General features: G+C 44.2%; 1 protein-coding gene across 2 annotated transcripts in view; it reads left to right on the plus strand.

Moving 5' to 3' along the window:
- PPP2R2C (protein phosphatase 2 regulatory subunit Bgamma) overlaps positions 1–26,578 on the plus strand; it is a 137,555-nt gene that overhangs the window by 11,595 nt on the left and 99,382 nt on the right. Inside the window, exons 1-2 of one of the 2 annotated variants that reach the window (XM_030449703.1) lie at positions 8,785–8,859; positions 8,982–9,075. The exons of the other annotated variant lie outside the window; for it this stretch is intronic. Coding sequence (XP_030305563.1) covers positions 8,785–8,859; positions 8,982–9,075 — 169 coding nt within the window. Of the gene's footprint in view, positions 1–8,784; positions 8,860–8,981; positions 9,076–26,578 lie in introns of those variants that run through there. 2 annotated transcript variants of the gene reach the window in all.

The following is a 26,578-nucleotide window of genomic DNA, read 5'->3' on the forward strand; positions in this document are numbered from 1 at the left end:
GCAACCAGCTCAGGTTCCAGACCTGTTCCAGTGTTTCACCATCCTCAATGGAAAAAAAGCTCTTCCTTATGTTTAACCTAAATCCACCCCATTTTGTTCAGAGCCATCACCCCTTGCCCTATCCCACTCAGCCCTGCTAAAAACTTGGTCCTCATCATTTTCAGCATCTCAGGAAAGCAAATGGTGCAAAACTTGGTATTTTTTTAAATAAAAACTTGGTCCCCTGGTTGGTTCCCTTTCAAACCAGGTCTCCCAGGAACCTTCTCTAGGATCAACACCCCCAACCTCCAGCTCACTCAGCCTTTTTTCATAGGAGAGATGCTCCAGCCCTCTGAGCATCTTTGTGGCATCCTCTGGACTCTTTCCAACAGTTCCATGTCCTGTTGTCCTTCCTGCCTTTGGGGATTCCAGAACTGGACACAATATTCCAGGCAGGATCTCAGCAGGGTGGAGCAGAGCTGCAGAATGACCTCTGCCAGCCTGCTGGTTTTCTCTCTTTTCCTGCAGTGCCTGGTGCCACCCCCAAGTCTGGGAGGCTTTTTGGTTTTCAATAATTGCTTTTATGGATGGCAAGATGGAGCAGAATTTATGGACAGATTGCAAGAGGAGCACACAGGGCAGAAAAAGGAATAAAGCAGAGAACCCCCTCATCCTAAGAGCTCTTAAAAGCAATAACCCAACTGTTCCCTCAAGCTGTTGTCCAATTCCACAATCCCCAGAGCTCCTTTTTCCAACTTTGGGACTACCCAGATGAGTGGATATCATGGATGGTCCATTTCTCCTTGTAAAGCCAGCTGCTTTCACAGCTTTCTATTTTTGATGTTATATTTCTGTAAAATAACTGAGAGCTCTGGGACCTCCTTGTCCCTGCAGTTCTGGGAGTGAAGTCAGGGAAAAAACATCATTCTCCTGGCTAACCCCTTTGTGTGTTTTTTTTTCCCTCTGGATAGAAGGAAATAATTTCAGAAGCCTTGTTTATTACCTCCTGGTCCAGGTAGGCTTTCTGCACCTCAGCCAAACTAAACACAAATTAATATTAAACCAGAAATGCTTTGGAAGTCCAGGAAATGGATGGGTGAGCAGGCAGGTTCTGGCTCTGCTCCATTTGTTGCTCCTTTTGCCATCAGTGCATCCCTGGATTGCTGCTGCTGCTACCAGCATTTGGTGTGACAAGACTGGAAATATCATAATACCACCTTTTTATGTGACATCAGAATATCACCATTTCTACCCCCAATGCCTCTTTGTAAAGATCATAGAATCATAGAATCCTAGAATTGGCTGGGTTGGAAGGGACCTCAGAGATCATCAAGTCCAACCCTTGATCCACTCCCGCTGCAGTTCCCAGCCCATGGCACTCAGTGCCACATCCAGGCTCTTTGGAAATATCTCCAGACACGGAGAATCCACTACTTCCCTGGGCAGCCCATTCCAATGCCTGATCACCCTCTCCAGAAAGAAATTCTTTCTCATCTCCAACCTAAACCTCCCCTGGCACAACTTGAGACCCTGCCCTCTTGTCTTGCTGAGAGTTGCCTGGGAAAAGAGCCCAACCCCCCCTGGCTCCAACCTCCTTTCAGGGAGTTGGAGAGAGTGATGAGGTCTCCCCTGAGCCTCCTCTTCTCCAGCCTCAACACCCCCAGCTCCCTCAGCCCTTCCTCACAGCAATTCTGCTGGATCCCTTCACAGCCTCCTTGCTCTTCTCTGGACCTGCTCCAGCACCTCAATCTCCTTCCTGAGCTGAGGGGCCCAGAACTGGACACAGGACTCAAGCTGTGGCCTCCCCAGGGCTGAGCACAGGGGCAGAATCCCTTCCCTGGACCTGCTGGCCACGCTGTTCCTGAGCCAGGCCAGGATGCCATTGGCCTTCTTGGCCACCTGGGCACACTGCTGGCTCCTGTTCAGCTTCCTGGCAATCCAGACTCCCAGGTCCCTTTCTGCCACTCTGTGCCCAGCCTGGAGCTCCCCATGGGGTTGTTGTGGCCAAAGTGCAGGACCCGGCACTTGGCCATGTTGAACCTCAAGTCTTTAACCAAATTACAAATAAAAAAAAAGCAAAGGGAAATGATGAGCCCTGTGCTACCCTGGTTGGTCCGGTGACTAATTTAGCTTCAGTTAATTTCAAAGGTATTTGGGTCTTTTTCAAGCTATTTGGGTCTTTCTGTACCCTTTATAATCTTATATTTTTTTCTTATGTCACCGTTTCAAGCTGAGGTGAATTTCACCCTACCACTGTTTTTCTAACTCCTCATTTTTCATGCCTACAGCATAGATTTTCCACTATAACTGTGCTGTAATTTGTAATTTTGTGCTGTGATTTGGATTGAAGATGGTTTGATGCAGAACTAGCTGGCATTTTCTGGAATCTGAATGTCAAATAACCAGGCCTGAAGAAGAGAGGGAAGGATGAGCTGATCAGTTCTAGTTAAAATTTGGGGCTGAATTCCAAGAACATCAATTCTTTGAGATGTCTGACAGACACGTGGTCAAGATTTGTAATTGTACAGGAGAGTATGGGTATTTTGGGACTAAATATTTACATTTTCCCCTGAGTCAGGCAGCCTTCTACCCAAGCAACTTATGCTTAAAACTCATGGTCTGCCTTGAAATATGCTTTTATCTGCTCCTGGTCTGGATTTTCATGCTGCTCAAGTTCCTTTGATCTCCTTTTGGCCACTTTCCAGACCATCTTTTAATTCTTTTTTGGGAAATTTCCATACCAGCTTTAATTCCTGCCAGCAGGCAACTGTTCCATCTCTGTTCAAACAAGGCCCCAAAGCTTTAAATTCTCAACAATTCTTTCTCTGGAAGGAACATTCCCTGCTGAGACTTGGGGAAAATCAGGAATTCTGTAGCTCTGAGCAGTGCTGGGGGGAAAAACAAGAAATGGAGCTGCTCTTTCCTTGCCACTGTTCTCTTCCCATGTGCTACTTGGCTTACAGGTAGTGATAGGTGCCTTTATCTGCAGTGCTTGCAAGTCTCCAAGTTCCTGAAATCTTTATTGAAAAAAAAAAAAAAGGAAATCCAGCCAAAACCATAACTTATTTGGCACCCTCTGCCACGTTCTTGCTGCTTTCTTTACTTATTATCTCCCCAGTGAACCTTGGGAGTGCAAGACCTGGGATTGATACCCGGTACCATGCTTTTGCTCTCATGATTTGACTCAAAATCCTCTTGGATTCCAAGTGATTGATGAATCTGTACATGGCCAAGGGAAGGAGCTTTTTGAAGTTTCCAGAGTCCTGACTTCAATACCATTCTCTTGAGAAGTCTTTCTGACTTTGGAAGGAGGCCTGGCAGGTCCTGGGTAAGGTCCTAGTTAAATAGGTTCATGGAATAGTGGCACTTGGATGAAGATGATGATGATGATGATTATTAATTCAGTTTGTTAAATTCAGTTGTATTTTTTTCCTATGGTTTCATATGGTTTCTAAAACCTGCAGTGTGTCCTAGCAAACCCCAAATCCTCCTTTCCATCCAAAACAATTTATTCTTTGGAATCCTGACAGCTTTTGTGTGACTGTGACTGAGTTTTCAGAGCAGTCTGAAGAGCCTGGCGCTGATTCCAGAGCAGGATCAGGGTCTGTGGCTTTGCAGAGCTGGATTTTAGGTATTTTAGGTCTGCAAAAACCTTTATTTGTAAATCTGTAAATAAACCCCATGTGTTCTGGGTTTTTTTGACAGTCCTGAAGTTTCATCTCCATGCCTGTTATTCTCTAATTATTTTGTGCATTAACCCTGAGTTAATTTTGTCCTCAGTAGGACACTCTGGATGTTGTGGGGATGCTCTGTGGAACCCCAGGGACTGCAAGAGGTTTTTGGAAGAGTTTTTCTGGCTTGGAGCAAGAATGGATAAAATAATGGCTCATCAGAAGGTTTTCTGTGGCTCTCAGCTTGCTGAATCTTCAGAAATTAAGGGCAATTATTGTTTCTGTTCCTGAGGACATAAATAGGTAAAGGTGGAAATGAGACTCAGAAATCTTAGATTCTGCAAAATGTAGGATTTTCTCCATACTTCAAGGCAACAGAAATACATTCTGCAGTTTCACCAGTCAAAAATACTGGGAGCTGAAATTCTGTGGATTTGCTAAAGGTGTCAATTAATTTTCTTGGTGCCCATTGCATTCCTCTTCACCACCAAACTCTACATTTAGCCCAAGTATTTATTCTTTACCCAAAAGAACAGATTCTCTGTAATTCCTATAACCATTTAGAATCATCATTTTGGTTCTTTCTGTGGTGAGTTAGAAAACCTACTTGGAAATTCTCATGTATAATTCAATTTTTAAATTTATGGGATAACTATTCAAATGATCCAATTGAATACTCTGACCTTAATGCTGGCTTTGCAAGTTTCCTTAGCAGGTGACTGTATTCAGATTTATAAAAGCACAGGTACAAACCCATTTCTTTTTCTTTGACCTTTCTGGCTCTTCCTTCTATATGATTTACCCTTGCTGATATTGTTTTCTTTTAAACACTCATTTATTTGCTTAAAACAAAGCTGCTGTCTAAATTTTCTCTTTTAGGTAATGTTCCTTCAGGCTACATTTTAACTTTCTGAAATGCCAAGTTATTGTAGTTCAGGTTTGAATTCTCTTTGTCTTCTTTTCAAGACTTTACTGCCTGGACACATTATTATCAGTTTGTTAATTAAAGGGCTGATAAATGTGTCTAAGTTCTATTAATTTACGTTGTAATAGTATTCAAATTAATGCTAACTAGTAGATATTTCAGTGGATGAGTAGTATGAAAGGTATAATTAAATCTCTCACAAAAAAAATACTGGATATTTCATGACTGTCAGTACGTTTCAGCCCTTAAGTAAATCTCTTTGTTACAGCTTTTTTCAGGGTTCTCTCTCCCAGAGCTATAAAATTTACATCTTAACAAAGCAGTCACTCTGCTCCTTGATCTGCCCGTTTGGGTTGGATTGAATTTCAGTGTCCAGCTGGAAGCAAGATCTTCCCAAAACTAAAGATGAAGTCAGCTGTGGATTGGTGTAGCTGACTCTAAATAGAATCCTAGAATTGGCTGGGTTGGAAGGGACCTCAGAGATCATCAAGTCCAACCCTTGATCCACTCCCGCTGCAGTTCCCAGCCCATGGCACTCAGTGCCACATCCAGGCTCTTTGGAAAGATCTCCAGACACGGAGAATCCACTACTTCCCTGGGCAGCCCATTCCAATGCCTGATCACCCTCTCCAGAAAGAAATTCTTTCTCATCTCCAACCTAAACCTCCCCTGGCACAACTTGAGACCCTGCCCTCTTGTCTTGCTGAGAGTTGCCTGGGAAAAGAGCCCAACCCCCCCCTGGCTCCAACCTCCTTTCAGGGAGTTGGAGAGAGTGATGAGGTCTCCCCTGAGCCTCCTCTTCTCCAGACTCAACACCCCCAGCTCCCTCAGCCTCTCCTCATAGGGTCTGTGCTCGAGTCCCTTCACCAGCCTGGTTGCCTCCTTTGGACCTGCTCCAGGACCTCAATATCCTTCCTAAACTGAGTGGCCCAGAACTGGATAAAACCTTGAAAACCTTCTGAGAATGGAGATGGCAGAACCTCTTGGGAGAACCTTTCCCGTTCATCATTACCCTCCCAGAATAAAAACCATTCTAGGCTGAACCTCCTGAGTTGCTTTGACCTTACAAGTATCAGTGGCTCCTCCTCTGTCCCTCTGATGCCTCTCAAGTAGTTACAAACTGCTAGGAAATTGCTCTTAGTTTTCACTGCATTGAGCAATCTCAGCTCCCTCAGTCTCTGCAGATTTCCTAAGAATCTGGTACAACTTGGTTGGATTTTCTCCAGTTTCTTCACTTGAGCTAAGGGCGGGTTAGAATCTGGGCAGAGTGGTCCAAGTGTAGCCCCAGCAGCAATGGGCAGAGAGGGATTTTCATCTTATTTTGCTGTCCACATTGCTCCTGGTTGTAGCCCAGCATGTGGCTTGCTGATCTAAGCTCACTTCTGGCTCCTATTCCACCACTGCTACATGGCCAGATGTGTTCCAGCCAGATGTGTTCCAGCCAGATGTGTGAAGCCCTTCAGCTCCAAACTGCAGAATTCTGTAGCACACTGAAGCTCCTGAAGTTTCTCAGGCTCCATCTTGATAAACCCAGATGGGATTTTTCTTACTTCACATTTTTTGTTGTCTTCCCTTTACTTTGTAGCTGAGAGTTGGAGCACTGATTTGTGTTGTTCCATCACTATGGGTGGTTTTAGGTGGGCAATGTCACAGTGAAAAGGGAGCAGACACCAAGCTGGGATGGCACCAAAGTGCATTTTGCAGTCTGTTTGCAGATGGATTGAATTTCCATCAGTCAGAGTAAGTTTTTGGCTACCTCCAGCTGACAGGGTTGTTTGAAATGCACCAAGGAGCACTGGATATTTCTGTCTCACAGACTCACTGATTCTTTTCTTGGTGAGAAAGATGGCATTTTTATCTAATACCTCAAAGAGCAACATGGGGAATTGCATTTCCTGTGCAGTGACCTTGAAAGAAATCAATATTATTTTCAGTTTGTGTAAAAAAAATAAAAAAAATAAAATAAAATCACAGGTTCTTAGCAAAGCCAGAGCAGATGGTTTATTGAAACTGTAACTATTCCTTTTTTGCTTGGAAATCACCCATGAAAGTTCAGGTCCTAGCAACTTCTGGATGCTGGAAGATAAATGTGGGTTCAGAAAGACCCAGGATGGTTTAGGTGCTTCTTGAAGAACTTTGCATGTCAGTCAGCATGTAGGGAGGTGTAAGAACAAGAGTTAACTTGGAAGGGAGAAAGCAGGAGGATGGAAGCAAAGGAAAAGCTCTCTGAAGCTTTTAATGTGAAAGTCTTCAACACTTCAGCCTTGTTTTTAAAAGAAATGGAGGTTACAACATGGGAAGTGCTTGGCTGGGTGTTTCTGTAGATACTAAAGTGACCAAACAAAACTCCACACTGGGATTGTTCCAGCTCTTGCATTCAGCTGCACCTTGCCTTTTGCTTTGGTTTTGGGTTTTGTTTTTTTGTTTTAGGCAAACAAACATAAAGAACACACCCTGATGTCTTTGTTCAGGAAATTTTGGCTAAATAAGAAGTGAAGAATCCTATGTACCCCTACAGTTACTCTTTAGCATCCACCTAATTAAAAGATTTGGCTTAAATAGTAGATGGAATAAAAGTTGGGGATTTTTTCTTTCTTTTTTCCTGGATAGAGGAGTTATCTCCTTTTATAACCATCATTTTTGTGCTTTCCATGCTTTTCAGACATTGAGTTATAAACCTCACCTGTGTAGGCTTTGTCTTTCCTCTCAATTCACTTACAAGATGAACAGTGCTGTTGCCCAAATGCAGTGACAGCTGATGAGTTTCCAACTAATTATTGGAAACTGTTCCTGCCTTTGAACATCACTATTCAGTGCACAATCCTACCAGAATCAAATGGTTGGTCCTTAGCTTCCACTTCTCTGTGTCTAAACTTGACTTTTCCTCCAACAAACCCATGGTGGTATTCCTGAAAGATACAGAGAAATCACTCCTGGAAGCAAACTTCTTTTACTCAGGCTTTAGAAAATTGTTTTAGAATTTGTAAAACTGCATTCATCACTACACTCAAAATAATGATTTATTAATGTATTTCAGGTAGAGGGATTTGTTTGGTTTTTGTTTTTTTTCATATGTACAAATCATTTGTCTGTGTCACACTAAAATCTGGTGGCTGGAAACTATTGTCCTGGCTGGAAACCATGAGGATGGTGGAAAGTTTTCCTTTTTTCCTTAGGTAACCCTGTTTAGATTAGTGTGGAAGTTAACTAAAATACCTCTCTGGAATGGGTGGGACAGAAGAAGAAGCAAAAGAACTGCTTCTCAATTAAGGAATGTATGTGGTAACACCTTCTGTCAAGGAAATGTTTAAAGTGCAGATAAGAAAGTTGCCATTTTGAAAGAGATGTAGAAGGGAGAGAGTCACCCAGTGGCAAGGACTCGTTCACATAAAACCAGCAATGTTAATTTAAACATGATTTCCTTATTTCTTTTATTTAAGCTGTCCAGTTAAGTTGATTCTCAGTGGCTCTGTCTCACCTAGATACATAGGTAACTGGCAAGAGCATCATCATTAGGAAGCTGAACAGGAGCCAGCAGTGTGCCCAGGTGGCCAAGAAGGCCAATGGCATCCTGGGCTGGCTCAGGAAGAGCGTGGCCAGCAGGTCCAGGGAAGGGATTCTGCCCCTGTGCTCAGCCCTGGTGAGGCCACAGCTTGAGTCCTGTGTCCAGTTCTGGGCCCCCCAGTTCAGGAAGGATATCGAGGTCCTGGAGCGGGTCCAAAGGAGGGCAACCAGGCTGGTGAAGGGACTCGAGCACAGACCCTATGAGGAGAGGCTGAGGGAGCTGGGGGTGTTGAGGCTGGAGAAGAGGAGGCTCAGGGGAGACCTCATCGCTGTCTACAACTCCCTGAAAGGAGGTTGTAACCAGGTGGATGTTGGTCTCTTTTGCCAGACGACTTTCAACAAGACAAGAGGGCAGGGTCTCAAGTTGTGCCAGGGGAAATTTAGGTTAGATATTAGAATTTCTTTCTGGAGAGGGTGATCAGGCATTGGAATGGGCTGCCCAGGGAAGTAGTGGATTCTCCGTGTCTGGAGATCTTTCCAAAGAGCCTGGATGTGGCACTGAGTGCCATGGGCTGGGAACTGCAGCGGGAGTGGATCAAGGGTTGGACTTGATGATCTCTGAGGTCCCTTCCAACCCAGCCAGTTCTATGATTGTATGATTCTATGATCATGAACCAAAGAATCCAACTCCTTGGCCAGGCAGAGATGGAGCTCCACAGAAGATGCGAAAGTAACCCCAAACCTTCAGGAGAAACTGGGGGTTCTTCACTCTTTCCCAAAATATACTCACTTGAAGCAGGCATTGTAAAATTAATTTCTTTTTTTTTTTTTTATTTTCCTTCACTTGTAACGTGGCAGGTGCTGCCCAACAGCCCTGCAAATGAAGTCCTCTATTTCTCCACAGGCCAGGTATAGCCAGGGCGGCAGCAATGCAAGCTTCCCCACAATGTCCCACCAACCTTCCTCAACCCAGTTCTGAAGAAGTCACTTCTGGAGGTGAGTGGGTGGAAGAGTCTCTGGCCATGCAGTCCTTGCTGCTGGGCAGTGGTTCTTGCAGGACAGGCTGTTGGATGGAGACTTTCCCCCTTGTCTGGAATGAAGCACCAGCCTTGAGCAGATCACTTGATGTTCCCTCAGTCGGCGTGGGTTGGATTCGTTGAGGTTGCATCATCCTGCTTGACTGACTGCTGTCACCTTTTGATATTTCTTTGTGGTTGGATGGCACCTTTTGGTTTTGTGGTTTTGTTTCTTTTTTTTTTCTTTTTTTTGCACCGTTTTTTGTTTCCAGAGACTTTGTCAATGCTTGTTGTCTCTGGAGCAGCATGCAAAGAGCTGAATGGTTGTAAATGTGCTATGGAAAAGCAGTTCCTGGTGGAAGAAATGTGTGCAAGAGGAGCTTTAGGAGCACCAGGCCAGGAGGCATGCATCAAAACTTGATAAGGGAGTGAATGTTGGTTTCCAGTATCTAAATGGACTATTAGGTTTCTTAATGTTTTTCTCTTTTCCTAATTACTGTGTAATTCTGATATCAACGCCAATTAAGCTGGTAAACTGATGTTCTTTTTGAGATTATTTTACAATTAAGGAACTCTGCCTGTCTAAAGTGAGGCATGAAACTATGAAAACAGTGGGAATGTGCTGCAGTGACAGTAGGTGTTATCTAAAGCAGAAGAGAAATTATGTGAGAAAATTTAATGTGCCTGATGCAAGTCGAGGACAAAAATGGTGAGGGCTCACAGGTTTGGCAAGTAAAGTCTCACATACAATGCTGGGTTTATTTTCTTTCCTACAGACTTGAAGTACAGTGAGGAGTGTTCTGTTTTCAGCCAAATTTGCAGCTCTTAAATGCAGGAATACAGTTGGTTAAATGGAAAGAAAGGCTCAGTGAGGCTGTGAGGTCGTGGTGACTTCTGTAGCTGCAGATGCTGTGTGAAGGGTTTGGAATGACTTTGGAGCTGAGGCCCCTAAGTCTCTTTAACTCTTTTGTAAAAGATAAGATCATCAACAAGATAAGATCATCAAGATATCATCATCATGATGTGATAACATCAGAATGTAGCACAGAGACTACATAAAATTAGCATTATTCCTGGCTGTAAATAGAATAAGAAGAGTTTGTTTTCCCAACCAGAAGAGACTTCCTGAAGGGATTTCTTGCCTTTTTTTTACTTGAAGGGATATGAATCAGAACACTATTAATTTCACATACAGCTAAACAATACCTGACTGCTTTTTTTATTGGGGTGGCAAGGGATAAAGGGTCTGGTTTGTAACTAAAATGAGTGACAGAGTCCTGTTGGATGAATAAAAAAAACCTTAAAACAACCTTAGGAGTATTCTTGAGACAGCCTCATATTCCAGACAACTCTGGCAGCATGTGCTGCATCTGCTCTGACCCAGACCAGAACAGCTGTTGCCCTTCTGTCCAAACTGATGCCTCCAGGGGTGTATTTTCTAGAAAAAACCCACAAAGTTCTGAAGGTGGGAATGGGTACCCATAGCAGGACAAGCTAACCCAGTGAAGCTCAAAGTTTGCAGGGTAATCAAACATACCAATATCTCTGTGCTTGCAATATTTGCATTTCTTACTTCCCTCAAATAAGAATAAGGTCTTGCATTTAATTTTAAGTGGTTTCTCTTTCTTCTGCCTCTTCCAAATTTGATTGAAGGAACCAGCATGTTGTGTTCTTGAAACATGGGCTCTTTTTGGAATTCTTTAAGGTTCTGATGGGTTTCCAGGGTAATAAGTTAAATAAATGGATCTATAAAAGCAATTTTGAAGATAGGAGCTTAGTGTGCACACATCTGTTGTGTATATTTGATGCTTCCCTTCTCTCTCCCTCCCCCCCTTTCTCCTTGCCTTCCAAATAAGCATTTTCTAGGCTTCACTTTTCAGTATTTTGACCTTGCAGTGCTTGGTAACATTGACCATGGTTCTGTGGCTAGAATAAGAATATTCAGGATATATAAAAGAGAAATTCTTTTACCTGCACAGTTTTCTACTCCTCCTATTGCCGTGCAGACTCTCATTGACCCTTTACCTTCCATGCTAAAGCCTTGAATCTGGCTCGTGGGCACTATTGGAAGTTTTTGAGAGTTGGGAAGGACTTGGCAGATTTAGGTTTTTTTTTTTGGTTTCTACTCCTCTTGCTGGCAGATGGTCCTTTAGGGACTTTTGCCAGCAAGTGCAAGTCTTGAATAGCCTCCAGGAGTGAGTGCCCTGATGGGGATGCTGGGCAGCCTCTGCTCCTTGCTGAGCTCAGCAGAACCAGGCTGCCACTGGTTCATCCATCCCTTCCCAAATGATCCCCTCTTTTTCTCTCAGGGGTCACAGGAGGTGCAGGGGAGAGCGTGGAGCCCCCCATGGGAGCTGTAAAACATCACAAAATATGAAATGAAATGATTGCTACAAAATCAATGCCTGGAAGAGTGAGCTTCCAGTCTTAAAGCTGCTCTGAAACAACAGAGGGGCCTTTTAAAAATAAGCTTTAACATAAAATTTCTCTTCCTCCTGAAACATAAACTCGCTGAAGAGAGTTTTGCAAGTTGGATTAATTTTCCTGATGCCAGTGAATGCTGTTTCACAGCATTGTTCTCACTGCCATAATAGTCCTGTATATATTCATCTTTAACCAACAGATGCTTAATGATTTATTTTTGTATAAAAGAGTGAAACCTCATTTACTGGATGAGAATTCCACTTAGTGTGTCAGATTCTGTTTGAACTGATATTTTAGTTTGGCCTGAATCCTCCCTCTCCTTACCACTTGCCTCTGCCTGACCTATAATATTGTGGATTAAAAAAAACCAAAAAAAGCAGGACTCCAGATGGTTCAGTTCATGGAATGAGGGCACCTTTGTCTGAAAAGAATTTCAGTGTGAAACCAGGCAAGTGAGTTAAAAACTAAAAAAATAAACAATCCAATCAGCAGTCCTTAAACATGATGTCTGCACTTTCAGCCATCCCTGAGAAATCAGACATTGGATTTCTCAGACTTTTAGAGATCTGCCCAATTTCTTAGAGGCCATCAGAGAGCTACCTGAGTCTGATTAAATGTCTTGGGGTCTCATAGCTTCTGATGGCTTTTCTAATTCCTGTAGTGGCCTTCTGGATTTCTGCAGAAAGCAGAAACAGGGTTTGGGGTCTGGTGATCAATAAGTGGTTACAGAATACAGCAGAGATGAATCCTGTTTGTGCCCCTCATGGACCATGGCAGATTTTTATCTTTTTTTTCATTAATCTTTTGATGGATATCTTCCAATCTGCAGTAATCTGGAGTTTTCTCAGTGTGCCACTGGGTTTGGAAGAAATGCTTGAGAGAAAGAGATCATTTAGCATTTTATGTCACTGTGGTAATACCTCTAAAGGATGGGTGACTAAAAAGAAGTTTTTTATATGTGAGAGATCTGAACCAAGAAGGTGCCAACCATGATGATCCAACAGGACAAAACTTAGCCTGAAGAATAAAAAATTCCATTAGCTATGATAAAGCAGGGATGTAGCTGAGTGTGTTGTTCAACTCTCTGCCATAAATCATGATCAGATTTATATCTTCCCTATTATTTATACAGAAAGAGTCATTAGGCACAGCTGGGTCTGTAAACACAAGGAGAAGGTGGGTTTTGCCCAGAGGAATGTTGGTGTTAAGTATGAAACAAGGGATGAGGTTTAACACGGCCAAGTGCCAGGTCCTGCACTTTGGCCACAACAACCCCATGGGGAGCTCCAGGCTGGGCACAGAGTGGCAGAAAGGGACCTGGGAGTCTGGATTGCCAGGAAGCTGAACAGGAGCCAGCAGTGTGCCCAGGTGGCCAAGAAGGCCAATGGCATCCTGGGCTGGCTCAGGAACAGCGTGGCCAGCAGGTCCAGGGAAGGGATTCTGCCCCCTTGCTCAGCCCTGGTGAGGCCACAGCTTGAGTCCTGTGTCCAGTTCTGGGCCCCTCAGTTCAGGAAGGAGATTACGGTCCTGGAGCAGGTCCAAAGGAGGGCAACCAGGCTGGTGAAGGGACTCGAGCACAGACCCTATGAGGAGAGGCTGAGGGAGCTGGGGGTGTTCAGCCTGAAGAAGAGGAGGCTCAGGGGAGACCTCATCGCTGTCTACAACTCCCTGAAAGGAGGTTGTAACTGGGTGGACGTTGGGCTCTTTTGCCAGACGACTTTCACCAAGACAAGAGGGCATGATCTTAAGTTGTGCCAGGGGAAATTTAGGTTAGATATTAGAAAGAATTTCTTTCTGGAGAGGGTGATCAGGCATTGGAATGGGCTGCCCAGGGAAGTAGTGGATTCTCCGTCCCTGGAGCTGTTTAAAAAGAGACTGGATGTGGCACTGAGTGCCATAGTCTAGCAACCGCAACAGTGGTTCAAGGGTTGGACTCGATGATCTCTGAGGTCCCTTCCAACCCAGCCAATTCTATGATTCTATGATGATTCTATGATTCCAAGAGAAAAAGTGAGAATATATTAAACCAGGGGCAAGAGGAGGTCATGGTGCCCATGGAGGTCATCACAAGAAGCAGCTGTATTAGGAATTTGGCTGCCAAGTGTCTCTGTTTGATGCCAATCGAGTTCTTCTTGAGCCCTGAGGATTACAGTTTGAGCTGAAGCAAGATCTCCCTGCCTTTGACAACATCCCTCATGCTGAAAATATTCTTTTGTTGCCCTTAGTAACTGTTTTCTGCACATCCTGATGCAGTAATCATCATGGGCACCATAATCACTGCACATACACTCCCAGCCATGCAGTTGTGTGATGCTTTCCTTGGATGCTCTGGGGCTCCAGGGATTACCCCAAAACCTTGTGATGAGTTAGAGGGCTTGGCTGCTTACCACTGAACTATAAAAATATGTTTTTTTCTGATCTCCTCTGACTTGGTTCCCCCTTCACCCACACAGTAAAATGCACAGAAGTGCAGCTCACACAAAAATCTGCATCATAAACTGGCAGAAAAGGGAGAATCCGTGGCACTCATCTTCTCTGGCCAAGCTTGGTGGACTTCGAGTCCTAAATCATTTAATCTTGGTATAAGTAGATTAGACATGGATGGGTTTTGTGTTTAGAAGTGCTTTGCAAAATGGCTTTTCAAAGATACTCAGAGACTTGCTTGTCTACAACCAGGTTCCAGGCAGATTCAGTCTCTCCCTGTCTCTCTGATGGGATCTTGTGCCAGAACTGCTTGGTAATCCATCCTCAGGGAATTCTGTGTTCAGCTGGGATCCACAGCTGAGGTCAGGTAGCACTAAATAATGAACAGTCAGGTATGAGAAAGGCAAGAATGTTCACTTTGTCTGTAATCTTGCCCAAATTAATCTCTTTTGCATATTTGTCAAAGTTGTTTTCTATCTTAACTCTCAGTGAAATACCTAGGATACAGATAATGAATTACTGTTGCTGTGGATTTGAATCAAATTACACTGGGGCTGTGTCTTGCTTTGGTTTACTTTTAATTCATTTTTCACCTATTATTAAATGTTGAAATAAGAAATAAGAGAATTACAAGTAGTACCATAAATCAGTGGGTGTCCTGGACTGCAGAGCAAGTCATTTTTATTAGTGCAAGCCCCTGTGTTTATAATAAATCAAGTTCATTATCTTTTGAGCTTCCTGATGAAAGTAATTAGTCATTTATGCTGCTACAAAGCCATTGGTGAATATGTTGCTTTGTTTCACAAATATTGAATCTTAAATTGTTTTCTAAGGGTCAGTGGTGACAAGGAGCTGCACACTGTCATGGAAATTTATTTTTTTTCTGGGTTTGTTGGTGGGGAAGCAGTTTCCTCTAACCCAAATTTACCCACCAGGCAGCTCCCCCTCAGTTAGAAGAAGCTGGCTTGAAGATTTGAACTTGAAAACTTATTTAAAAAGCCAGCTAGGACATAGGAAGAGGAGTTGGGTAGGGTTCCAGTAAGGGAATCAGTATAAACTGGTTCTTAGAGCTGAGGAGGGAGGCTCAGAGAGTGGTGCTGAACGGGGCTGCATCAAAATGGCGGCCGGTCACTAGTGGTGTCCCCCAGGGATCAGTGTTGGGCCCGGTTCTGTTCAATGTCTTCATTGATGATTTAGATGAGGGGATTGAGTCCATCATCAGCAAATTCTCAGATGACACTAAGCTGGGGGGGAGTGTGGATCAGCTGGAAGGCAGGAGGGCTCTGCAGAGGGACCTGGACAGACTGGAGAGTTGGGCTGATCCCAACGGGATGAGGTTCAACACGGCCAAGTGCCGGGTCCTGCCCTTTGGCCACAACAACCCCATGGGGAGCTCCAGGCTGGGCACAGAGTGGCAGAAAGGGACCTGGGAGTCTGGATTGCCAGGAAGCTGAACAGGAGCCAGCAGTGTGCCCAGGTGGCCAAGAAGGCCAATGGCATCCTGGGCTGGCTCAGGAAGAGCGTGGCCAGCAGGTCCAGGGAAGGGATTCTGCCCCTGTGCTCAGCCCTGGTGAGGCCACAGCTTGAGTCCTGTGTCCAGTTCTGGGCCCCTCAGGAAGTTCAGGAAGGAGCTTGAGGTGCTGGAGCAGGTCCAGAGAAGAGCAAGGAGGCTGTGAAGGGATCCAGCAGAATTGCTGTGAGGAAGGGCTGAGGGAGCTGGGGGTGTTGAGGCTGGAGAAGAGGAGGCTCAGGGGAGACCTCATCACTCTCTCCAACTCCCTGAAAGGAGGTTGGAGCCAGGGGGGGGTTGGTCTCTTTTCCCAGGCAACTCTCAGCAAGACAAGAGGGCAGGGTCTCAGGTTGTGCCAGGGGAGGTTTAGGTTGGAGATGAGAAAGAATTTCTTTCTGGAGATGGTGATCAGGCATTGGAATGGGCTGCCCAGGGAAGTAGTGGATTCTCCGTGTCTGGAGATATTTCCAAAGAGCCTGGATGTGGCACTGAGTGCCATGGGCTGGGAACTGCAGCGGGAGTGGATCAAGGGTTGGACTTGATGATCTCTGAGGTCCCTTCCAACCCAACCAATTCTATGATTCTAGGATTCTATGAATCAGGGTGCCTCTCAGGAGGGCTTTCTGGGTGGGTGTCCTCATTCTGCCACAACCTCTTGCCACAAACATTCCTGGGGTGAGGTCTGCTCAATGACATGTGCCAAATGTTTGGAAATTTGGCAATTACCGAGTTTTTTACACCTGTAAAATACTGCTGTTACCTGCTGGGGTTTGGTTTGCAATTAGAGTTCTTCTCTCCATCTCTGGGCATAAGACATAGGTCACCCCCAAGCTTGAATTCCTCCTCCTGACCTAGGGAAAAGCTGATTTTTGGACATGAGGTGAGGTTGTGTGTGCATAATTAGGAAGGGTTGAGTCAAGATATTTCAGTGTTCAGTTTTTCCTCTGATGGCATTTTTGCTCTTATCAGTCCTGCTGTCCCAGCTTGGGTGCTCCCAAGAAATCTACAGACATAGACTCATGGAATGGTTTGGGTTGGAAGGGACCTTAAAGCTCACCCAGTCCCAACCCCCTGCATGGGCAGGGACACCTCCCACCAGCCCAGGTTGCTCCAAGCCCCATCCAACCTGGACTTGGACACTGCCAGGGATGGGGCAGCCACACTGGGAGAATAAAATCAAATAGATCAGAAATGGAAGGTGTGATTTTTAAAGAGATGCAGGTTTGTTTACAGCGATGTTCTGTGAATGGTAATTGGAAAATATTAATAGTAAAACATTCCTATAGCTGTTGTTTTTTTTTCTTTTAGGTTATACTGCTGTGAGAAATAAGTGATTTATACTCCTGTGAGAAATAAGTGATAACACAGAGGGTGAAAATTTGTGAGATTCAACTTAGAAAAAAGGATAGGTGGGACTTAGTGCAGGTTAACACATGAGCTCTGCCATTCTTTTCCCTGTTAATGTTGCAGTTTCACAAAGAAGCTTAAATGTGTGTTAGAGAAAGAGTTTGCATCTGCTTGAATGAAGAAAACAGGTATTTCTCAGAGATTCTATGTGTGTGGGCATTGCAGAATTGTGCATACTAAAATCAAAAGAGGAACAAGTCCTCTAAAAGGATGAACACTGCCATTTGAAAAGAAAATAGGTACTTGTGGCTGTGCACCACCTGGGTATTAATGTAGGCAATTACTGTGTCCCTCCTTTCAAACATGATTATGTTAGAGCAAGAAAAAAGCCAATATTGTATTTTCTGTGACCTTTCTAATGCTATATGTACACATATAGATTTGTGTTATTTGTCTCTTTGATTTGCCAAATGTTTCTTATTTGTGGCTCAAGGCATTTATTTATTGCAAGGCTTCAAGCTGGGCTAAGCAAGGTCATAGATTAAGAATTGATTTCCACAGTTGCTCTAGCATGCAAACTGAATTTCTCTTGGTTGGTTATAAAAACTACAGCTGAGCATAAATGCAGCTTTTCTACATTGTCTTGAAAATTCACATTAAAGCAAATGAGAAAATATTCCTAAGTATTTATTGCATGCTTAATTTAGGCCTCCAGCTAAAGCCCAAGGAAAGCAAATTGGTTTTATGCTGCAAGCTTCTGAGTAAATCCATGCTAGTACTGATTTGTTTTCTTTATTTCACTTCTTCGTTTTTATTTCCTATTACTTTGTTTCCCTCGTTTTTTTTTTTAAAATCAGATTTTCAGGGCAGTTTTTGGGGCAAACCCTGTTGTGATCTATATGTTGATTAGTTCCTTGGGATTGCTGGGTGTGCTCCTAGAATTATTGCCAATTACAGCAAGAATGGGGTCTTTAAACTGGAATATAGTTTCTCTCCTTTGGTAATAGTCCTGTTAGAAACAGAAAAATCTGCTGTTTCATTAGCAGTGTTTCTAATGTGAAACAGAAAATCCTGCAGACAGGATTTTACCTAACAGAATTTCACCTAAGAGAACAGAAATTCACCTAAATCAAGGAGGGATGTTTTTGGGGTGTTTTTAAGGCGTTCTTCCTGTTTATTATTATTAGTTATCATCATTATTATTATATTTTATTGCAGTTTAGGTGTGTTGGTAATCAAAGTAGATCTGCACTGTGTCCAGCAGTCAGTTTGTGTAATTGGCAAAGATGTGGAACCCTTGGCTGAAGCTTTGCAGAATTACACAGGGCCCTGCTAACTCTGTAATAAATTTTACCTGGCAGAAATTGCCTTCAGAAAATAACTCTGATAAAATACCCTGCCCTCCATTTTTGAATTACTATGCCCAGAGCAGAAGCTGTAAAATAGGTGAGGTGTCTTTTCAGCTCATAATCAACAACATCAAGTGGCTTTACAAATATTAGCTTGGCCTCTCCTGCTCCTGCATGCATCTGAGTTACTGCTTCTGCCATTGGCAGAGGAACCACATTGCAAAATGATTTTTTTGGGGGGGATAACAGTGTTTTAGGAGTTTTCTTGATGGGAATTTTTTTTTGCAGTGCCCAAGTTCACTCTGTGTCTTACAGCACAAGGAAGAGGCTAAGGTGGCAAATGTCTTGGGGTTTGGTTGTACTACAAGAGAGAGTTGGGCTGATCCCAACGGGATGAGGTTCAACACGGCCAAGTGCCGGGTCCTGCACTTTGGCCACAACAACCCCATGGGGAGCTCCAGGCTGGGCACAGAGTGGTTGCAGAAAGGGAGCTGGGAGTCTGGATTGCCAGGAAGCTGAACAGGAGCCAGCAGTGTGCCCAGGTGGCCAAGAAGGCCAATGGCATCCTGGGCTGGCTCAGGAAGAGCGTGGCCAGCAGGTCCAGGGAAGGGATTCTGCCCCTGTGCTCAGCCCTGGGGAGGCCACAGCTTGAGTCCTGTGTCCAGTTCTGGGCCCCTCAGCTCAGGAAGGAGATTGAGGTGCTGGAGCAGGTCCAGAGAAGAGCAAGGAGGCTGTGAAGGGATCCAGCAGAATTGCTGTGAGGAAGGGCTGAGGGAGCTGGGGGTGTTGAGGCTGGAGAAGAGGAGGCTCAGGGGAGACCTCATCACTCTCTCCAACTCCCTGAAAGGAGGTTGGAGCCAGGGGGGGGTTGGGCTCTTTTCCCAGGCAACTCTCAGCAAGACAAGAGGGCAGGGTCTCAAGTTGTGCCAGGGGAGGTTTAGGTTGGAGATGAGAAAGAATTTCTTTCTGGAGAGGGTGATCAGGCATTGGAATGGGCTGCCCAGGGAAGTAGTGGATTCTCCGTGTCTGGAGATATTTCCAAAGAGCCTGGATGTGGCACTGAGTGCCATGGGCTGGGAACTGCAGCGGGAGTGGATCAAGGGTTGGACTTGATGATCTCTGAGGTCCCTTCCAACCCAGCCAATTCTAGGATTCTAGGATTCTATGATGCAAGAGGGGCTGAATTCTCAGTGCTGTTGCAAGCAATAAAAGGGTTTGGAGGTAAAACAGGTACGGGGTTGTTTGGAAAGATAAAGTTTGTTAAGAAAAAAAAATAAACACTTGCAGAAATGAGGTAGTTCAGAGATAGAAATCACTCCTCTTTCCAGTTCAGATGGATGTTTTCAAGGAGTGAATGTGTAGAATTCACCTGTAGGTTCTGATTCTTGTCCCTTTTTTGACTTGGATGTGGCAGGGTTAGAATTCATGGATCTCCATTCCGTGCTGTTCCCAGCAATCCATTTTATGAGCACCTTATTTTTGCAAAATCTTGAATTGGACCTTATTTGAGTTATGAAAACCTAAGGATTTTAGTCATGTTTGAAATGCCCACATCCATAACAAACATGGTTTTGACTTTAAATTTCCATATGGAGATATCTCAAATAAACCCCAAAACCCTACAGCTTTGTGGTGAAATGAGGTGAATGTATTCAACTCAGACTTTCTCTGAAATACCAGAAGAATCTCACTGAAGCCCTTGTGAGGAAGGAATTACCATTATCTCAAATCTGGTAGTCAGGAAGGCTTCTTGTTAGGGTATTCAGGACTAACTCATGCATGGTTATGCCTGACTGAATACAAGATTTCCACCCATTTCCAACATGGAGATTTCTTCTTTGAAAAGCTCATAAATATGTATGAAGGATGTTGGACTGATTCATTAACCTGGAATAAATTCTGATGGCAAATGAGGGAAATGAAGAGCCCCAAATGCTCATCTGACCCATTTGTCCAGTACAAATAGTACAAAGTTCTGTGACATCCACAATGGAAATTTATTTGATCGTATTTTGATCAATATGAACCCAATATTCATTGCTTGATGGCATTGGCTCTTGGAAACAAGAACTGCTGCTGTTTATGTTCTTGTGAGTATCCTAAATCAGCATTTGGAACATAGGGATCCCAGGTGTGAACATGCAGCCAGAGCTCCATCTTACAGCTGCTGTGTCTCAGTTATTTCTGTGGTAAGTATTTTCATACTTGTAAAAGAGAATGTATGGATTTTAAACCTTTATTTTTTTTTAACCAAACTACAATTTTTTTTGCACTGGATACTTCAGCACTAAAAGTCAGCACGAGCATGGATCCTTCCTCAGCCTTCAGTCTTTTGCAAAAGGCAGGGGTGTCCCTGCTGGAAACCCACTAAATGCTGATTTAGAAGAACACCTTGAATCTCAGCTGTGGATTTAAGAGGCAAAAGCAATGTCAGATGGCTCAGCTACACTTTTGCAACCCCTGGAGAGCCTGCTCAGTGCCATGGCTGTTCTGGGACATGGCACCCACCTCCACTGCCTCAGCCAGAGGAGTATCAGCCAAACCCATGCAGATGCTGAGATGCTTGAAGAAGGTGAAGAAGCAAAGGTCACCTGGTGTGCAGCTCCTAGGTATGCCCTTCTTTTTATCAACAAAATGACATAGGACATGAACTCTGGATTTTCTTTTGCTTGATGTCTGAATGTAGATTTGTTTGTCATGTGTATTGCTTGTTGATAGAAAGTTGAAGAAGGGAGCTGAGCACGAGATGCAGGGCAGTTCCTGTTTATAGAATCCTCATGGTTGGAGAGGACCTTCAGGATCATCAGTCCTACCCAATCTTAACCACCAAATCATCTCCCAAAACACCACATCCACCCGTTTTTTGAATACCCCCAGGGATGGTGACTCCACCACCTCCCTGAGCAACCTTTTCCAATGCTTCACCACTTCTTCAGTGAAGGATTTTTTCCCAAATATCTGCTCTGAACCTCCCCTGGCACAGCTTGAACCCATTACCTCTTGTCCTAATAATTCCCTTTTGCACCCTCTCAATAAAATGCACTGGCATGGAACAGTTTGAATGCAGTCCTGATGGCATGGCAAAGCAAAAGAGAAGGCCACAGCTTTGCAAATAAAACTTAATAGTTATTTTCTCATTTGATACTGGTAAGGAGACAACCATGACCTTGCTCCTTCTCTAGCTCTAAGTTACTCATGGTATCTCAACTAGGTTTTTTATATCATGTCATCATTAGCTCATCTTGTTTGCTTTCCCTGTCCCACTCCAAGACAGAGAAGCCCCACTGCTCTTTGCAGATGGCTCTTGGTTTCTCTTTTCCTTTATTTTAAAAATAACCAGGTTGCAAATTTTCCCCAGGGGGATGAGTGGTGGAGCTCATCCTTGCTTTGCTGGCTCAGCAGCATCTGATCCCTTCAAAACTGCCCTAGTAACTCCATGCTGTTCTGATTGCTTTTCTTTTTGGCTTTTTTTAACTTTTTTCTTTTTCTTCTTGCCTCTCAAAAGCACTGATGCCTGGATGTCCACTGACTCATTAGCATTTAATCTTTTAAATTCATTGAGAGTTACTTCTCTTTTATTCCAAAAAGAGAAGGAGGTGGTAAAAACTAGCTATGCTGGAGCAAAGTAATAAAAAAACCCAACTAGCTCTTCAGGCTCAGTTTAGAGGTTTTGCTCCCTTATTGTCTTTCTCTTAAATAAACCAAAAGGTGGGTTTGTTTCTTTTCACCCACACCCATCTTCACACTTCTTTTATACTCACCTTGCTAAAGTGTGATGCTCACTCTGCCTCCACTTAAAGGAACCCGAGAGCAGTCTTAAGAAAGCAAACCCAGGTGATCTGTGTGCTTGCAGTCTCTTTGCAACCTGAATAATCTGCTCATCCTGTAGCTGGATAATGACTTGCTCCATATTGCCCATCCCTAGTCCTGCCAGGCCATGTGAATCCTCCTGGCTCTGTGCTGAGCTTTCCCCCCATCCATGCAGTCCTGGAATTTGGGCTGATGGAAGCTCTCTCCATGGGATGGAGGCTTCATCCTGCCAGTGGCAGATAAATTCACAAGTGAATCTCCATCGACTGGAGAGTTGGGCTGATCCCAGCGGGATGAGGTTCAACACGGCCAAGTGCCGGGTCCTGCACTTTGGCCACAACAACCCCATAGGGAGCTCCAGGCTGGGCACAGAGTGGCAGAAAGGGACCTGGGAGTCTGGATTGCCAGGAAGCTGAACAGGAGCCAGCAGTGTGCCCAGGTGGCCAAGAAGGCCAATGGCATCCTGGGCTGGCTCAGGAACAGCGTGGCCAGCAGGTCCAGGGAAGGGATTCTGCCCCTGTGCTCAGCCCTGATGAGGCCACAGCTTGAGTCCTGTGTCCAGTTCTGGGCCCCTCAGCTCAGGAAGGAGATTGAGGTGCTGGAGCAGGTGCAGAGAAGAGCAAGGAGGCTGTGAAGGGATCCAGCAGAATTCCTGTGAGGAAGGGCTGAGGGAGCTGGGGGTGTTGAGGCTGGAGAAGAGGAGGCTCAGGGGAGACCTCATCACTCTCTACAACTCCCTGAAAGGAGGTTGGAGCCAGGGGGGGGTTGGGCTCTTTTCCCAGGCAACTCTCAGCAAGACAAGAGGGCAGGGTCTCAAGTTGTGCCAGGGGAGGTTTAGGTTGGAGATGAGAAAGAATTTCTTTCTGGAGAGGGTGATCAGGCATTGGAATGGGCTGCCCAGGGAAGTAGTGGATTCTCCGTGTCTGGAGATATTTCCAAAGAGCCTGGATGTGGCACTGAGTGCCATGGGCTGGGAACTGCAGCGGGAGTGGATCAAGGGTTGGACTTGATGATCTCTGAGGTCCCTTCCAACCCAGCCAATTCTAGGATTCTATGAAAAGGAGCTCTGAGACCCCTGAAAAGGCTCTGTTGGTACCAGGGAGCTGAGATGTTGGATGTGGGACTGAGGCACAGGTGTGAAAAGTTGAGGGCTGAAGGGGGGGAAATGAAATGACCTCTCTGTTGTGTGGCAGAAGTGGATCAAAGCCTTTGTTTTTCTGGGTTTTTTTTGAAAGATTATCACCTGCTGGCTGCAGAGGGGTGGATTCAGCTTCCTCCTGGAGGCCAAACAAATCCCTTGAGGAAGATCTTGCTTTCTGCTGCAGCCTAAAGACAAGATGGAAGGGGAGAGCATTTATGAAGTGGATTCTGGAGATGGACTTGGAGGTAAGGATGCCTAAGCCTTATTTTTTGCTTTGCTCCCAGATCTCTGGCTACAAGAAGCCCTTATGCCAAAGGACCTTGGAAGCCACAAAAAGCAAATGTGTTCACGATGTCATTGATTGTATTGTGTCACTTTACAAGCAGTGAATAAAAAGTTTTGAAAACAACCGTGTCCTGGAGGGAATGGCACACCTGGAGACTGCATGTTTGAAATGTCTAAGATGTCCCCAAAATGATGCAAACCCTAAATGCTTACAATAAAAGTGAAGGCTTGTAGCCTTTTCTCTCCTTCTCTGTTTTGCCTTTTTCTGTCTCTCACCTGCTGAGTAACTGCACTGCACACACTCTCTGCTTTCTTTCTATTTTTTGTAGAAAACAGCATGAAATGGCACTGATTCTCTCTTCTATACTAGTGACCCACGTGTAGATGGAACCATTGGCCTAAAAATAAAGATTTCTTGTTTCACTTATCTACTGATTCTACAGGTGTCTTGGCAAAATAGTCTATGGTTTATTATCCCTGGCTTATCATGTGGTTCATCATCTTCCTAACAGGGTGAATGGCTTCTCAGGTGAATTAATATTAAATCTGTGATGCAGAGAATCTTGGACAGAGTTTTTTGGGAGATCCATCTGGTTTAAATGTGTGGTTTGACACAGCTTCTTCTGAGTTGAACTGTTTAAGCACCTTTATCTAGTTTGCAGAATACCTCAACCAGTTAAAGTCAACTCACTTCTGAACTCAAATCTGAATATTTTGGGAAAGAAGGAGGGTTCTGCATCAGAATGTTGTAAGAACAAGGTCTTGGTGTGCTGCACATCTATTTGATAGTTTAGGTGTTTTCCTGTCACTGGATTGTCACCAAGGAGATTGCTTTAGGTCTGAGTATATTGCACTTGTGCTAAAATTCCCCCTTTTATGTTTAATATTTTGTAGTACTTTTCCTGGGCCCTATCTGTGCTGAAAAAGCAAGTCACTGCTTCTGTGATTTGATTTTTCAAGATTTAATCCTGGTTTCTTTTGGCAGAGAGCCTGCAGCATCTCTATATATATATAATAAAGATGAATAAGTAGCAGAGCACACACTTTTCCTGCCCTGTTATTTCAATAAGAACCTGAAGCTTTGGTGCTGCCCAAAAGGTCTCACAGGGCAGAGAGTGGGGGGGGGGGGGTTAAGCAACTTCTGGGGTTCCGTCTCATCTTTAGGATTCTGCCAGGTTTGCTTTTAGCCTGGTGTTTTCCACTTGTAGTTTCTTGTTCCAGTAAAAAATCCTTCCTGCATGTTAGCAATGCTGTGAGCCAGTTGCTATGGTGTTCAGCTTTTTTTTTCCCTTTCTTTTTTTTTTTTTTAACCAATCACTTTGCTTTTGTGATGATTCAGCCCAGAATGAGAAATCAGTCACAGGGGCTAGAGCTGTAATCAAAAGAGCAGCTATTGTTGGCTTGAAAATCTATAAGAGGTTGGGAGAACAGCAGAATTGGAGTTTCAAGAAAATATTGATCACAATCTGTGCTTATGGTGTGTTTTCTAATGTGTAGCTAAATGCTTGTGATGATGGTTAATGGCAGGAGCCCTTTTTTCAGAAGGATGAGAAAATCTGACTAATTTCTCTCTGTTGTTTTATCACCCCCCAGCCATCTGTAATTTTCAGCTTAAAAACATTCAGGTGTCTTTATTCTGTGGCCATTTCTTATTGATTGGTTTGTTTCTTCTCTCCTTTTGTGGTGTTTCTGGTTGGCAGTATCTTTCTGTACGGGATATTATTTGCTAGTGGAAGATGACAAGACTCTGCTGTTTGGCTTCTCAATATTGCCCTTTGGCTAATCAGAAAATTCTGGAAGGTAATGTAGCAGGATTTTCAAGTCAGAGTGGTGCTGATCTGTAGCTGCAGTCATCCAAGGATAAAAGAGACAAGAGAGGGATATTCTGACAGGTGAACTATGCAAAAAAAAAAGAAGAGATTTTTGTGGGTCTTCTGCAGGTTTGATGAAGCTCTTGGCTGCTTGCAGGCAAGGTTGTTCTCCTCCCCATCCTGTCTGCAGCTGTATCAGCAGGACAAATAAAAGCTACTGCTTCTTTTCTACAGAACAAATTCTCTCCAGAGCCCTGGCTGTCCTATAAATAAACCTTTTACATTGCAATTTAGAAATCACCCTCATAAAAGACAGTGCCACATAATAAAAGGCCATCTATATCATCTATATCCAGAGAGTGCACCTGGTAACAACGAGGATGTGAAAGCCCATTTTGAGTAGAAGTAGACCAAATAAAGGAAAATTTCTTCCAGGAATGCTTCTTGTCTCTGTGCTCTGTACAATGCACTGGCCTAATGCTTTCCCAGTGGCTTCTCCTGAAGAAATCTTTGCTACCAAAAGGGTCGTGAGAGCTTTCCTTCTCTTTCCCAGAGCCTTAGGTGGAACTCCTGGTACTGGGTGCAGGTAGTGATGTCCCACTGAATGGGATTTCTGCTCTCACTGAGTGTGAGCAAAACCACCTCCTGACTTCCAGGGGTTTGACTCAGAACAGGAATTAAATGATGAGGTGGAATCTTGGAGAGACTTCAAACAATGCTGGTAGAGAGCAGGAACTTTTCACCTCCTTCCTAGCTCCATTTCAGTGCTGGATTCCTCCCTGGCACTGGAGATCCAGCCAAACTCCAGCATGCTTGTCTGCATGCCAGCAGGATGCTAAAAGAAATAAAAGGCTTTGCAAGAGATCAGCACCTCAGTTCCATGCTCCACTGCTCTCTTCTGATGCCTTCAGATGAGGTTTTATTGTTTATTAATGTTCTTTTGCTCTTTTGAAAGGCCTAGGTCCTAAGTTACAAAATCTGTATGAATGAGCAGCACTCATCCTGGCATCACAGTCATTAGTGTGGCAGATAGGTTTGTACTGTAATAAATGTGGGATATTTGTCTTCACCTAGAAGTAAAATTGTCATTATAGGAGGGAGGGGAAAGAAGGAGAGTTGTTCTTCTTGGACATAGCTTTTTGGTCCCACTGAATGGTGGTAATGATGTCGCACTGAATGGGATTTCTGCTCTCTCTGGCTGTGAGCAAAACCACCTCCTGGCTACCAGGGGTTTGGCTCAGAACAGGAATTAAATGGTGAGGTTGAATCTTGGAGAGACTTCAAACAATGCTGGTAGAGAGCAGGAACTTTTCACCTCTTTCCTAGCTCCATTTCAGTGCTGGATTCCTCCCTGGCACTGGAGATCCAGCCAAACTCCAGCA

Source organism: Calypte anna, chromosome 4A (genome assembly GCF_003957555.1).
Source record: "Calypte anna isolate BGI_N300 chromosome 4A, bCalAnn1_v1.p, whole genome shotgun sequence".
NCBI lineage: Eukaryota > Metazoa > Chordata > Aves > Apodiformes > Trochilidae > Calypte > Calypte anna.